Raw genomic sequence first — 16,146 nt, forward strand, 5'->3', positions numbered from 1 at the left:
CTTACGATGACTGATGCTTCTTCCCAAGCTATATTGTGCGCCGCGGCTTCCACGTGTTCCGCAATTGCATTAGATGCAATCTTTTTGTTCCTGACGTCGTTCTTGTGGTCCCGCAATCGCCTTTCGAAATTCCCGCTCTCGCCGATATAGCAGTAGTCGCAGTCTGCGCAGGGAATCTTATAGATGACGCCAGGAAACTTCTCTTTCTTTATCTTGTCTTTGGCAGCCACCAGCTCATGCCTCAGCTTGCACGCAGGAACGTGAGCGACGTGCACACCGTAAGTGGGCAGAACGCGAGCCAAAGACTCGCTCACGCCCGGCGCATATGGGATGCCGGCTCGGGCTCGGAAAGGAGGGCCAACTGGTTCTGATGGGCGTGAAGACCGTTGAAGAACAGAATCCACGAAGTGCTTGGGGTAGCCGCATTCACTCAATTCTCGGCGCACTTGGCGTAGGTCAGCAGCCCGATCTTCTGGCCTTGGGCTGATGTTTTTGGCACGTCGGACGAGGGAAGCCACGACGGAGCGTTTGTGGCAAACCGGGTGGACAGAATTAAAATGAAGATACCGGCCTGTGTGGGCTTCTTTTCTATAAACTTTGAAAGAAAGGCGGTTTCCACGGCGTTCCACCAAAACGTCCAGAAAAGGAAGACAGCGTGCAGCCTCCTCCTCTACAGGGAATTGAATGGAATCTTCCATGCTATTGATGTGATCTGTGAAAGGACCTAACGCATTCTTTTTGATAATACAGAAACAATCGTCGACGTAACGCACAAAAACCTTTGGGAGCGGTTCGAAGGTAGCCAGTGCGCGAGGTTCTATTGCTTCCATGGTAAGGTTTGCGGCTGTTACCGATATAGATGCGCCCATAGCAGTGCCATGAACTTGTCTATAGACTGCACCCCGGAAAACAAATAAAGTGTTCTCAAGGCAGAACTGCAACAGCTTAAGAAGATCCCATGCTTCAATAGGGGTTCTTTCACACAATCCGTCGTCATTCTGCAGCGCTGAGCCGCACACCTCCACAGCCAGATCCACGGGTACGCTGGTGAACAGCGATTTCACATCAAAGGACACCATGACCTCATCGTCCTCCACCGTGACATCACGTACTTTTTCAATAAAATCGAAAGAGTCACGTATGAAAGTCGAGCCCTTTCCAACGAGTGGCACAAAAACCTTGTGTAAGTAGCCCGACAAGCGGTATAAGGGCGACCGTGTAAAGTCAACTATTGGCCGCATCGGGACGTTTGGCTTATGGATCTTCGGGAGACCATACAAGGCGGGAGCTGACCAATTGTGGCAGAGGAGCTTGAAATAAAGTGACTTGTGCTCCGGTGGAACAAATCGGAAGACGTCAGTCAAAAGAATCGGCAAGTTTCTTTTTACCTTGAGCGTAGGGTCCCGCTTCAGCGGCAAGAACGTACTGTCGTCCTGCAGAAGGCCAGTCATTTTCTCAACGTAGTCGTTGCTGTCCAAGATGACGGTAGCGTTGCCTTTGTCAGCGGTAAGTATAGTAATGTCCGTGTTTTTACGCAGGCTTTTGATGGCATCACGCTCCTCGGAAAGAAGGGGGTCGGAGGATGTCGCGGAAGCTTGGCAAGGATGCTGACTGCACGAGTTCAGGCCTCATCTCGGCGGTTGTTATCAACTTGACATATAGCGCGTTCGACAGTACAGACGATTTTTCTTGCGTTCGGCGCACGTCTCGTGTTAAAGTTCAACCCGAGCTTAAGTATGGCGAGTTCTGCTCGAGTAGGCCTGTAAGAAGACAGGTTGTGGACTGTCGAAGTGGACGGGCCAGGCGCAAACACTTTTTCGCGAGGCAGCAGCCTTGTTCTCGTCAGTTTTCGTCAGACTTTAGATTTCATTACGCTACGACGGTCGTATGGCCGACCTTTCATCACTCAAGTGCGCCAGTAAGTTTCGCTATCCATGCGGCTCTCTGTTTTCAAAGCCCATCTGGATTTTAACCTCATATGCAAGGCTAGGAGCCTCATTCCGAGATCCCTCCGTCTGCTGCGACCTGTTGACACGGCCTTTGGCCACAGCGTGCTATCAAGAGCGGAACGGCAACTGCTTCAAGCCAGGATCCTAGATTGTAAAGCCTCTATCAGGCACCTGCAGAACGAAGTCTTCTTTGGTTGTCGCCGCCTCGAGCACCAGTGTCCGGACGACTTCGCCAGCATCAAGTTACATGCTAACTACTAGGTGAGCCACCAGTCCCGCCAACGAGAGTTTTCCCACCAAAAGAAGTTATCAAGGCTGCTGATTCGCGAAAAAGTGTTTGCGCCTGGCCCGTCCACTTCGACAGTCCACAACCTGTCTTCTTACAGGCCTACTCGAGCAGAACTCGCCGTACTTAGGCTCGGGTTGAACTTTAACACGAGACGTGCGCCGGACGCAAGAAAAATCGTCAGTGCTGCCGAACGCGCTATAATTCAAGTAGAGAACAACAGCCGAGATGAGACCCGAACTCGTGCAGTCAGCATCCTTGCCAAGCTTCCGCGACATCCTCCGACCCCCCTTCTTTCCGAGGAGCGTGATGCCATCAAAAGCCTGCGTAAAAACACGGACATTATTATACTTCCCGCTGACAAAGGCAACGCTACCGTCATCTTGGACAGCAAAGACTACGTTGAGAAAATGACTGGCCTTCTGCAGGATGACAGTACGTACCTGCCGCTGAAGCGGGACCCTACGCTCAAGGTAGAAAAAAACTTGCAGATTCTTTTGACTGACATCTTCCGATTTGTTCCACCGGACCACAAGTCACTTTTTTTCAAGCTCCTCTGCCACAATTGGTCAGCTCCCGCCTTGTATGGTCTCCCGAAGATCCACAAGCCAAACGTCCCGATGCGACCAATAGTTGACTTTACACGGTCGCCCTTATACCGCTTGTCGGGATACTTACACAAGGTTTTTGCGCCACTCGTTGGAAAGGGCTCGACTTTCATACGTGACTCTTTCGATTTTATTGAGAAATTACGTGATGTCACGGTGGAGGACGACGAGGTCATGATGTCCTTTGATGTGAAATCGCTGTTCACCAGCGTACCCGCGGATCTGGCTGTGGAGGTGTGCCGCTCAGCGCTGCAGAATGACGACGGATTGTGTGAAAGAACCCCTATCGAAGCATCAGATTTTAAGGTAGCCAGTGCGCGAGCTTCTATTGCTTCCATGGTAAGGTTTGCGGTTGTTGAGAACACTTATTTTGTTTTCCGGGGTACAGTCTATAGACAAGTTCATGGCACTGCTATGGGCGCATCTATATCGGTGACAACCGCAAACCTTACCATGGAAGCAATAGAAGCTCGCCCACTGGCTACCTTCGAACCGCGCCCAAAGGTTTTTGTGCTTTACGTCGGCGATTGTTTCTGTAATATCAAAAAGAAGGCGTTAGGTCCTTTCACAGATGACATCAATAGCATGAAATATTCCATTCAATTCACTGTAGAGGAGGAGGCTGCACGCCGTCTTCCTTTTCTGGACGTTTTGGTGGGACGCCGTGGAAACCGCCTTCCTTTCAAAGTTTATAGAAAAGAAACCCACACAGGCCGGTATCTTCATTTTAATTCTGTCCACCCGGTTTTCCACAAACGCTCCGTCGTGGCTTCCCTCGTCCGACGTGCCAAAAACATCTGTCCAAGGCCAGAAGATCGGGCTGCTGAACTACGTCAAGTGCGCCGAGAATTGAGTGAATGCGGCTACCCCAAGCACTTCGTGGATTCTGTTATTCAACGGCCTTCACGCCCATCAGAACCAGTTGGTCCTCCTTTCCGAGCCCGAGCCGCTATCCCATATGTGCCGGGCGTGAGCGAGTCTGGCTCGCGTTCTGCGCACTTACGGTGTGCACGTCGCTCACGTTCCTGCGTGCAAGCTGGGGCATAAGCTCGTGGCCGCCAAAGACAAGATAAAGAAAGAGAAGTTTCCTGGCGTCATCTATAAGATTCCCTGCGCAGACTGCGACTACTGCTATATCGGCGAGAGCGGGAATTTCGAAAGGCGATTGCGGGACCACAAGAACGACGTCAGGAAAAAAAGATTGCATCTAATGCACTTGCGCAACACGTGGAAGCCGCAAGGCGGATTTATAGTGGTGGCGAAGGCTGGGCCGAAAAGTGGTTTAGCGCGACTGCAGCACAACCGGAGGTTGGGGGGGCAAAACACTCATATAAATAAATGATAAAACTACAAAATTGGAATGTAATCTGCCAATAGAAAAGAAAAATATATTAGCACCTTGTTTTATGAAAGAGGTAAGTCATTTTATTAAAACCTGGCAAATTTTGTATTTTTGCAACACTCTTGACCTGCCCCCTATTCATGAGTGTGCGGTGCATTACAGCGCGTCTTTGCAGGCCTTGTTTCGATACCCGGCTAACCCGGCCACAGTGGCGGGAGCTTACGAAGCGATTTCATATCGCCAGCTGTCTGCGATGGCGCGCCTGGTAAAGCGTATAAATTTAGCTCGCCGGTCTCAAAACGCTCCTTTTGCGAAGTTTTCGTCGTCCTTGCACGTCGCTTCTTTGTCACCGTTCGGTAAGATTTGCACCCCGCTGCACCGCTGCGGCAGTTTTCTCGGTTTTGTCGTTTCCTTCGGCGTGCGGCCAGTGCGCAGTCTTTTTCCGTCTTTGCACGCTTCGCGCTCTTCTTTTGAAGCGCTTAGCGCTTCATTTCAAGATGAGCTTGCGGCATGTGAAGAAACGATGCTCCGTGGTACACTGCAACAGCGTGGATAGTACCACTGGTGTCAAGCTACACCGATTCCCGCTGGACTTTCACAGGTGAGCTCTTGACAGTGTCGTCGTCTCTAGGTATGCACGATAGCTTCGATATGGTTTCGCCGGGCTGTTCGCTCGTGTTTCATAGCTATAACCCGTTCGTGCGTACTTGGCTTCATGTTTTCGGGGATATTTATGTACTACACTGCAGGGCACACACTTTCAGTGCTGAGGTGTGCGAAAGAGGCCCACATTTTTCTAATTTATAGTGAGTTTCATGCAGCTGACTATCACCAACGTGAACTTCACACCGGGCTCTCAGGAGCAACCACGTGCACGCTACTGACCGGGAGGCCCATTTAGAACAAAGTTTGCTACCTGACAGCTCCGAGTACGACATTGTTTAGTTTTGCAAAACCATGAAGCCAATTTGAGGATCCCCTCGCAGCTGGGAGTATCGAAACTCAGCCTCGTGTATGTGCGCGGCTTTGAGGAGGCTTTAACTGGATTCGCTCAGCAGGAGTTATTGCCTGCCTTGGTATTGCTGTCCTACATATACATGACTGTCAGGGTAATTTTAAACGCACTTCACTCTCGTCACTCGTTGAGCTTAGAAAAGCAGCTAGCCGCGTGGCAAGAGGATGAGCGTTACCGCACTCTGGGGCGCAGAGAGCTTGGCGCGAGCATAGTTCAGATGTAATGCAAGTATAATTTACTGCAGTTAGCAGTGATAGGAATAATGACGCATTGGCGTTTCGAGTATGCGTATTCCTTTTGGCGCAGTTGTATCTAACGTGCATGTTGCATCACGTCCAGGTGCCGAGCGTGGGTGCAGTTCTGCCGCAACGTCAGCCTGGAGAAGAAGGCGCCGTCGCAGCTACGAGAACTCAGGATTTGCTCGAGGCACTTCGAACCATCTGTGTATCTGATGTCAGGAAGGCTGCGACACGATGCTTTGCCTACTCGAGCAAGCATTGCCGGTTATTTTTGTTATCAAACTTTTAAGGCATTCGCCGCCCTTAAAATGTCAGGTTTTGTGAAAAAATGAAATTTTTCCTTTTTGTCGTAACCGTAAACAGTCTAGCGTTTTTTGCAAAACGAATTATGTATCTGTGTTGTGGCTTTAAAAATTACAGTAAATTTTTACCTGCACCCTGCTAAGCGAAAACGAAAATGGAAGTATCGCTTTCACGTGAGCACACATCTATATATATATATATATATATATATATATATATATATATATATATATATATATATATATATATATATATATATATATATATATATATATATATATATAATATTCGTTTTACGTCTCTTGTATGCACTGTACACTGTATGTGAGGTTCGTGACAAATGTCCAACATAGCATAGAATTAGGTTTGTGCTTGTGGTAAGCTAATGGCACAAGCTTAGTAGGCGAAGGGTGCTCAAGCGAATTTCTAGGCACGGGTGCGGAAAAAGTACAGTGACGGTGTGAATACTCTTGCCTGATATTTCCGGTAAAAAAAAGGATAATGGAAGTGGGATATTCGATAGTCTGGTATGGCAAAGGGCTCCAAAGGATCTTAACGTGAGTCTGTCAGTCTTCCGGTTCAGGCTGTTTGATGCCGCTAGCCACTTCAGCAACGGAAACCAGGCGACTCTACATGTTTTGCAGCAAGTGGGAGTTGAATCTTTCATATTCACCGTGAAACCTTGTCTCATGAACGGTCCCTGTCGTGTCCAGAGGGCATTCTCGTCCTTCCTTTGATAGCTCAAAAGAAGTGAGGGGGAAAAAAGGGTGAGCCTTCCTGAATGTTTGATGAATTTTAGCGCTCCAGAACTTTGCTTTCTTGTATGCAGAGCTTCTTTTTTCATCTTCAGTCTTATCAGGATGCAATCTTATGCCGACTTGGGCAAGGTACGCTTGGTGAAAAGCTTCTCGAGATATTGTGTGCTCATGTGTTATGTATCAAAGCATGCACTGAACGATTATAGAAATGCACTAATAATTGTTTGTGTTGTTGCCTTTTTCCTCAATATTCATGCTAGCGAAAGCCAATGTTTGTACAGGTTTTTATTTTTTGCGATAATTGCTTAAGAATTCATCTTGTTGCATCTCATTGCGCAGGCCATAGGCTGACCTGCATAAATCTGTACACAATATGGGGCACATTACTTGATTTGCGAGCTATCGTTGTTTGTGTGACAGGCGAATTTCGCACTCTTCAAAGTAAAACATAGCATATGAAAATTGCAAATGATTTACTGGTACTCCACAGCTGCTGATGACATCAAACTAATGTGCCTAACGATTAAGGGTGGTAAACAGAATTTTATTTCATTGGATAAGCATTTTTCGTTCTAGAGTGATGACAATGTGAACCGCATGCTGTGGAAGCTATAGTTCTTTGGAAATTATTTACTATAAAGGTACTGAATTCTCTTTTCTCTCCGCAATAATGTTGGCATTTCAGACACCTCAAGCGAATGCAGCAGCGACATGAACTGTTCACAATCTCTGAGCGAAACTTCGGCATCAGTGCGCCGGGCTGGAGAACCAGGTGAGCAGGGTTGTATGCATAACTGACATAAATCTTTTGAAAATGGTGACTACTGAAAGCTCATTGGACTGCTTCCTATGATAGCTGCTGTCTCCGGTGAACCTGTTTCCAAGGGGTACGTCCAGAGTCGGTCGTCCCAGTCGCTGCTGCTCTTCCAAGAAGGTGATTGTTATTTCGTATCTGCTCGAAAAGCCTGAGGAGGTATGGCTCAGAAATATGCTACAATTCCTTGTCTGTGCGCTGTGCAGATGCAGATGGTGCCAGCCCTACTGGTTCTACGCTGAACCAAGATGGTTCCCACGCCATTGGCTTCATAATGGTTCAGTGTAAGTGTTAATTCCGCCTGTGGCGCTTAGTTATTATTTGTGCATTGTTGGGTTGCTGGCTTCCCTGTCAGAACTGTGCTGTCACTATATTTTGTTCTTTATATTCTGTGGGCGCAGCTGACCACACATATGCAGGACCAAGCACTGAAGCAAGCGCTTCATCTCTGGAACCTGGCACGGCAGGGGTGGCCGCAACACTGTCAGCGAGTACTGATCTGTCACCAGGAGCTCCGTTCAGCAGTTCGCCTCTTTCTTATGAAGGTTAGCAATTTTACAACGCTTTCGCAATATTGCGCACTTTTTGGTGCTACAGGACTACATGCAGCTATGACTAAACCCGACGTAGCAACTTATTGCTCTTCCGTCGACTCTGTACGTTGCAGGATCTTTCACCAGCCCCATCAATGAAAGGCGGCCACTGCAGAAACTTCGAGCCAAGCTCAGGCAGCTGCGTAACCGCAACAAGAGGCTGCAAGGACTGCTGCTTCAGCGCCGTCGCATGAAGACCACTGCCGAATTGGTAGATAGTCTGCGTGAGCACTTAACACCAGCTGTTGCTGCTTTTGTTGAAGCTCAGTTAAAGATGCACAATGTCAGCAGGTTTGGCCGTCGATGGTGCAGCCAAAACAAAACCTTTGCTTTAGGTTTATACTTCCGCAGCCCAAAGGTTACAGATATTGCAGGAAACTCCTGAAACTTCCATCTGTTAGGTCACTGCAGCTGTGGCTTGCACGCGTACCATTGAGGGTTGGATTTTATCCTGAAGTTTTTGATTTGATCGAGCAACGGGCAGCGTCTTTTCCACGGCAAGACAGGGCTTGCACCATAATTTTTGATGAAATGCATGTTTCAAAGGAGCTGTCGTACAATCCAGTGTCGGACAGATTTGAAGGCCTTGAAGAGTACAGTGCAGCACAAGGTCCAAATCTTGCAAACAAGGCGCTTGTGTTCATGGCCAAAGGAATATGTACGCCGTGGAAGCAGCCTCTTGGCTACTTCTTTGCAGATAAGGCAGCACCTGCAACTGTTCTCTATGACCTCCTCTTCAAATGCCACAAAATGTTGGTTGGAGCTGGATTGCAGCCTGTGGCTGTGGTTTGTGATCAGGGGAACCAAAATGTTTCTCTGTTTTCGAAACTTGTGACCCCTGAAAAGCCATACTTAAGTGCGAATGGTGAACCGCTTTTCTTTACTTTTGATCCACCGCATTTGCTCAAGTGCTTGCGCAATATGCTCTTCAAGTATGACTTCAGGGTAGGCAATGACACAATTAAAAGCTCGTACATACGACAGGCTTATGAGAAGGATCGAGAAATGCAAATTCGGTCCATCCCAAAGTTGAGTGCCCGGCACTTTAATTTAACTTTTGCTTCGAAGATGTCTGTGAAACTCGCAGCACAGGTATTCAGCAATCATTGCGCTGCTGCATTGTGCTCATTGGTAACATTCCAACAGTTGCCATCAGAGGCTATCCACACAGCCAGATTTGTTGAGAGGATTGATAGACTCTTTGACAGTCTAAATACTTCACAGAAGCGGGGAAAGTCTCCGTATGCATCTGCAATTTGTGCAGGATCTGTGCATGAAGAGTTTTTGGAAGAGTGTATTGCAGTTTTCGAAAACATCGAAGTTCTAGGCTGTGCGCGGCAGCCTCTTTGCATCCGTGGCTTCTGCCAAACTATGAGGGCTGTGCTGCTGTTATGGAACCACCTGGCCTCTCGCTATGGTTTGACATACCTCCTTACCAGGCACCTGAACCAGGATGCACTTGAAAACACCTTTTCTATTGTTAGGTCGAAATCTGGATCATACAGCAACTCGTCTTGCCGGCAGTTTCAAGCAGCATTTAGGCATCTTTTAGTTAACAACCTTTTCAAACTGTCGGAAAGCAGCAACTGTGCTGAAGACATGTCTAGCCTTCTAGCCACTCTCCCAGTTTGTTTATGTAAGTCTGCTCCTTCTCTCTGTACAGCTGCCACATCTTTGCCAGTTGCAGTAGAAGTTTTGCCATATGATTATCAGTCTCCAATACTAGAGAACAACATTGTCTATTTTGCTGGCTGGCTTGCCTACAAGTTTATGAATGATCACAGGTGTGTTACAGGGCCACATACGTGCGAGGTGAGGCTAGAAAATGCCGCCTTTGCCGATCAGAGCCAAGTTCTCTCTTAAGTGTCAAAAATCCTGGAGAAGGTGACTTTGGGAGCCTGTCAGTTCCTACACCCTCGTTTGTAGCTTTCATCAATGCTTGCGAGCAGGTTTTTGTCGCATCTAGTGCCAATATTGTGGGAAAAGAACAAGTAGGGCATGATCTGTGCATGTTGCTTCATGCCAAGGTAGAAAAATCGCTGACTGTGTGTGGTGATGACGTTTATGATGGTTTGTTTGCCCTGTTCGTCAGGGTGAGGCTGCATTGGCTTGCACGCAGAAAAAATCTTGAACTGCACAGTCAAACTACTAAACGGAAAGCCACGAAGCAAGCACTGAGGCTAAGCAAATGAAAAGGATGCAATTCCCGAGCTGTTGGCTGAATATTTTGTGAAGTTGCAGGCTATTATGCAGCCTTTGCAACAAATCAGCTTAGTCTGGTTTAACGGTTGCAAAGGGTTTTTTTCTGGTTCACAGCCTGGTTTTATTCTTTTATTTTTTACTTGTGTATTTTGATTTGCTAGGATGTGACGTGGTTGCTCACAGGGGCAATGGTTTAACAATGTAGCATCTTTCATCGTTCAATCCACTATGTCGCTCTTTTAGGGTACTTTTATGCCATGTACAGCCTGTTCAAGTGTCACCTATAAACTTGTGCAATATTGTCAGATAAAACGCCATACCGATAAAGCGAATGCCTCTGAAAGGAGACTTTCTAGGCAATGGATTAACCTAGTTTCCGTGGCGCTGGGATTAATTTTTCCACCTGCTCGCCCCCCCTGCAGTTCCGTGCTGCCAGGTATAATGAAATCAACCATTGTCATCATAACTACCACTCGGCACCACTGGCTACCAGGCCACCTTTTAGCAGGCTAGTTGCATCTCAGAGTTTTTAGTAGGATCTTTGTCAGCGCAACGAACAGAACAGCGCTAGACTTTTATCTGGCTATATTGTAGCGTACAGTACACTGATTACATGCTTTACTGCCCCGTGAATGTCCTTGCACTTCACTGTACGCTGTACTTCATGTGTACTTTTGTTGACGTAAAATTACTTCAAATTTATCCGGCTAACGACTAGAAGTACTCTGGAGATGGTACGCCGGCTCAATGTATGGTATTTGCTCCTACGTTGAGCACGTTTGAGGGTGCTAAAGCTGGCTTTAACATTGCCTTGCAGATGTAAACGCACCTGCTATATTCTTTCAGCTGAAGAAATTAAATGTGAAGAATAATCCCAGTGTGCTCTATGGTCTGTGTTGATGCGCCTACTTATGTCATGTTATGTTTGCTTCAATTGAAGCTGTCGTAGCATTGTTTTCTATACTTTTCAATTTCCTGACAACGTTCGTGGCACTTCAGGGCTTTTTCCTATCTTCACTGTGACTATTGAGATGATTAGCCAACTTAAACAATACTGCTTGTGCTGCCTGTGACATGTATTTTTTGTTTGTGTGCCAAGGGTGTGCTTTGTGACTGTATTTGTTTGGTTGCTGCAATAAACAATGAATATGAAACTATGAAAACCATACTTGCCGTACACTCTATTGCGAACTGTGCACTTGAGCCAGTGTTTTGTGCATCATACCTTGCTGTAATCAAAAGCTCTCAAAAGTACTAGCACCAGTATTTGCACTACGAATCATGCATGCTTCGCCAGTGTCTGGAAGTGTTGCTGCCTTTCTATGCTGCCCCTCCTTTACCAGTCACTTTCATTGCGTTCCCAATTGCACATTAACAAGGCCATAACTAGCAGGAACTCGAGCACATTTGACTGGCAAAGGTTGGGGCGCGCTGAAAGGCAGCAACCTTCGAGAGATACGGGCTCGAAAACGCGGTTTCTACAGAAAGACCGCTTTATAATTCGCGCCAAAAGCATACGTATGCGCGACGTCATTTACGTCACGTTTGCGTAGTTTGCCCCCCAAAATCCAGGGGGCGCTGGAGTGCCCATGAGCCGCCATTTTTTGGACCAATGGGCGTCTATGGAGCCTTCGCTACCAGTATACATCTTGGAAGCCGCGGCGCACAACATAGCTTGGGAAGAAGCATCAGCCATAGCAAGAGAAAAGAATTGGCTTTCACGTCGATATCTGGAATCCCTGATAATCCAAACAACAGACAAAACCCTTAACCACAACGCAGGATATCTCCCGCCTACGTACGCAAGATGCTTGGGGCGATTACTGCGGCGCACTAAAGCTTTGTGCTTTTGTCTTTCCGCCCAGTGATCAAGGCTTCCGTATGGAAGCCGAAACGTCTTCGTTTTAAACAACAACCTTTTGGTCGGCGTTCCTTTTTCTTCATACATGAACCTGACGTTTCCCCGATTCTCCCTGTTTCTCACGTGTTTCACGGCACCGTCACCGGTGGGCGAATGGAGCACACGCTTGCTGGCTTGCTTCTCGGTTTGCGTACGTGGTCCTTTTCTTTGCGTTGCGCTCCAAATGTGACCTTCAAAGCAGCACTGCAGCTCTCTACCTAGCAGTCAGTGCGCTGTGTAGAAATTAAGTGCAAAATCGCGAAAAAAATTACGCCGAACATTTTCGCTATTCGTTGCACAGGAAAAGAAGAATGCACTTTTTCTTCAATGTCTACACAGTAAAAGGAATACGAAATTTCTTGAAAAATAAAGGTAATGCAAGGATGCGATACGAGTTGCTTTCTACTGCGAGCGCTGAAGGCTCTTCAACAACAAAGGTTTCTCGCTGATATGCGCGTTGCGTTGCATCGGATCCACAGAATCACGAACTCCGCAGTGATTCAGTACTGCAAATTTGTTTAGATAAAAAAAATATTTATTTTACTGCAAATTTGTTTAGATAAAAAAATATTTATTTTGATTCGGCGTCAAGTGTTTGTCGCTAGTAAACTTGCCTATTCTAAATGCTGAGCGTCTGAGTTTCAAATAGAGCGTTATTGGGCGCTACATGCGGTCGAAAATGAAGATTAGGTGTCTTTTGAGAATGTTTATTACTTTATGTCGAAACCTTGCCGCACTAAACATATTCAAACTTAGTTTTTATAAGATATGTCAGCCATGCTAACGCACTAAATAAGTGAAAATATACTCCAGATGGAATATACTTTCTTTTCATTTCATCATTTCCAGTGTTATGGGGGTTGTTCGAAAATTGTAAAATATGTACAGAAGAATTTGCAAGAGCATCATTTATCGCCCCTCGAAATTTATAGTTGTCATGACAAAGGTTTTCATTTACACGTCAAAAAACTTATTTCATTTAATTCATTTGTATTCTTGGCTAAAAACTTTGGATTCTTCTGAGATGGCAGTTTTTTCTTGGAACAAGTTCGCATATAAACTGCACAGTTAAATGAAAGGAGCGCGGGTGTTTTTCGGACGTATCCATGACGGTCGAGTGCCATATCTGGTTTGTTTCATATGGGATGACTCCACTTGGACTGTTTTGTAGTAGAATTCATAACATTTTTTTTGTATGAATAAAAACAGAACTTCTGCGAACACATAGAATTTATTGAGATCTAAATTAGTGAAATATCGTGAGCCATCACGCCAGCAGATTTTACTGCTCTGCATATTTTTAACAAAGGCCTATGAAGAACTGAAATGCTGCTGTGTGAAGACGCTGAAGTCGATCAGTGGAAAACTTCGTTCTAAATGACTTATTAGAAGTGCCGTTCCTTCATTGTGCCTTGACAAATTTCGCTCTGCCTTACATAGGTAAATGTAGCCCGCACCAAACTAAACCAAGAAAGAGATGTGCTTTTGGATGATGTAATACGCGTTCTTTATTTTGGCGCACAGAACAGCTTATACTTATACTGGTTTTCAGGAGAATCACTCTCTCATTTTTTTCTGGTTACCCGAGTTGCTGTCGTCCTCGAAGCAGTTCATGAAGCTTTTTGGAATATTTGCAAGCGGTAGGCTTTTAAGCCAATATTTATAAATAAATAAATAGGGCAATAACCTTTCTTCCCACCCACCATAGTTGCGCTGAAACAAAAACTTTTAGTTAGCAAATGTTGCAACATTTTTTTTGTAAGCGTGTTTACCACAATTGAAATTCCCTCAGATCCGACTGTACGAGATGGTATAGTGTACTACACTGACTACGAGAACTGTGACGTCGCTGATTTGGACTACCATGGACATCGTAAGTTATTACTTCAATGTAAATTCATTTAGGATGCCTTTAGGCGACTGCAGCACTTTTCCCTCATTGTTGGTGTTCCAAGGTAGAATTTTGAGGTACCGAGTATAGTGTGGTCAACAATAAAACGTATTCTAGATTTCTCTTCTTAACCTGGCCATGATTATTTTGAACGCGACATTTGAAGGCTACGGCGATGAAGCTTATAGCCAAAGCTGAAAAGCGCCAACCCTTAAAGCAGCAATCAGCAGACGTTTTAAACAGTATATGTGAATCACGCAAGTACTCTGTATGTCGACATCCTTGATATTTTCATTGCTACCTACGCAGCACTTTTACAAAATATACATCGATAACAGAGTAACCAAACCGAGCTTAACAAGGAAAATGTCATGAAAAGACCGAATGTAGTCTTTTTGAACACGTTCGGGTAATCAAAATTTTTTGTTAGGAAGTATCTGGCCAGAAGCACTGGTTCCAGATAAATGCGCTGTATGACTCGATTCTAGTCTTTGTGCGTTGTAGAAACAAGCACTTCTAAAGAATTAACTATAATCATTGGCACTCTCAGTAAGTTACACGGTGCAAGTGATAACTTCTTTCTTTTCTCCTGTGTGCTAAACAAAAAAACATGCATAGCACTTTCGCACAAGCAGTGTAGTTTTCAGGATTGCAGGCAGAGGAACATATATGTTGCCAACATTTGGAAATATGATGCCGGACCAAGCCGCATTCTTCAAACGGGGTCTTCTAAACGGCATGGAAATTGCGCCAACGTGTGGCCGTTAATGAAAGAATCCAGCAATGTAGCTTTAATGAAAACAAATACACTTGGTGCATGTTCGCGTTACAGATATCTTCGTTTCTCGGCGAATTCTTATACACGCTGCATATAACGATAGATGTACAGATAAATAATATTCCAGAGTATTATGGAAACACGTGTCTGTGGTGACAAGTTTTCTGTTATGTCCTCATCCATGATTCGAATACACTACTCTATGCCACTAAGGGATGCGAAGCTTAAACAGGTAGATCCATATACAGAAGGCGCTAAACGAACACAATTGAAGATAGAAATGCCTTGCTCTTTGTACCCTGAAACATCGACTCAGTACTTAGAAGTAAAGAATAAAATGACGATAGATAGATAGATAGATAGATAGATAGATAGATAGATAGATAGATAGATAGATAGATAGATAGATAGATAGATAGATAGATAGATAGATAGATAGATAGATAGATAGATAGATAGATAGATAGATAGATAGATAGATAGATAGATAGATAGATAGATAGATAGATAGATAGATAGATAGATAGATAGATAGATAGATAGATAGATAGATAGATAGATAGATAGATAGATAGATAGATAGATAGATAGATAGATAGATAGATAGATAGATAGATAGATAGATAGATAGATAGATAGATAGATAGATAGATAGATAGATAGATAGATAGATAGATAGATAGATAGATAGATAGATAGATAGATAGATAGATAGATAGATAGATAGATAGATAGATAGATAGATAGATAGATAGATAGATAGATAGATAGATAGATAGATAGATAGATAGATAGATAGATAGATAGATAGATAGATAGATAGATAGATAGATAGATAGATAGATAGATAGATAGATAGATAGATAGATAGATAGATAGATAGATAGATAGATAGATAGATAGATAGATAGATAGATAGATAGATAGATAGATAGATAGATAGATAGATAGATAGATAGATAGATAGATAGATAGATAGATAGATAGATAGATAGATAGATAGATAGATAGATAGATAGATAGATAGATAGATAGATAGATAGATAGATAGATAGATAGATAGATAGATAGATAGATAGATAGATAGATAGATAGATAGATAGATAGATAGATAGATAGATAGATAGATAGATAGATAGATAGATAGATAGATAGATAGATAGATAGATAGATAGATAGATAGATAGATAGATAGATAGATAGATAGATAGATAGATAGATAGATAGATAGATAGATAGATAGATAGATAGATAGATAGATAGATAGATAGATAGATAGATAGATAGATAGATAGATAGATAGATAGATAGATAGATAGATAGATAGATAGATAGATAGATAGATAGATAGATAGATAGATAGATAGATAGATAGATAGATAGATAGATAGATAGATAGATAGATAGATAGATAGATAGATAGATAGATAGATAGATAGATAGATAGATAGATAGATAGATAGATAGA

General features: G+C 44.3%; 2 protein-coding genes across 3 annotated transcripts in view; both read left to right on the forward strand.

The window, feature by feature from the left end:
* The window catches only part of LOC144096656 (uncharacterized), a 56,652-nt gene that overhangs the window by 34,929 nt on the left and 5,577 nt on the right, over positions 1 to 16,146 (forward strand). The window contains exon 4 of one of the 2 annotated variants that reach the window (XM_077629486.1): positions 13,802 to 13,882. The exons of the other annotated variant lie outside the window; for it this stretch is intronic. Coding sequence (XP_077485612.1) covers positions 13,802 to 13,882 — 81 coding nt within the window. The remainder of the gene's footprint in view (positions 1 to 13,801; positions 13,883 to 16,146) is intronic. 2 annotated transcript variants of the gene reach the window in all.
* On the forward strand, positions 4,049 to 11,263 carry LOC144096655 (uncharacterized). The gene is made up of 7 exons (XM_077629485.1): positions 4,049 to 4,786; positions 5,540 to 5,703; positions 7,186 to 7,272; positions 7,357 to 7,434; positions 7,521 to 7,598; positions 7,716 to 7,859; positions 7,982 to 11,263. Exons 1-7 carry the CDS (start codon positions 4,683 to 4,685, stop codon positions 8,290 to 8,292), a joined length of 966 nt encoding a protein of 321 aa, XP_077485611.1. The 5' UTR covers positions 4,049 to 4,682; the 3' UTR covers positions 8,293 to 11,263.

This window comes from Amblyomma americanum, chromosome 7 (genome assembly GCF_052857255.1).
Source record: "Amblyomma americanum isolate KBUSLIRL-KWMA chromosome 7, ASM5285725v1, whole genome shotgun sequence".
NCBI lineage: Eukaryota > Metazoa > Arthropoda > Arachnida > Ixodida > Ixodidae > Amblyomma > Amblyomma americanum.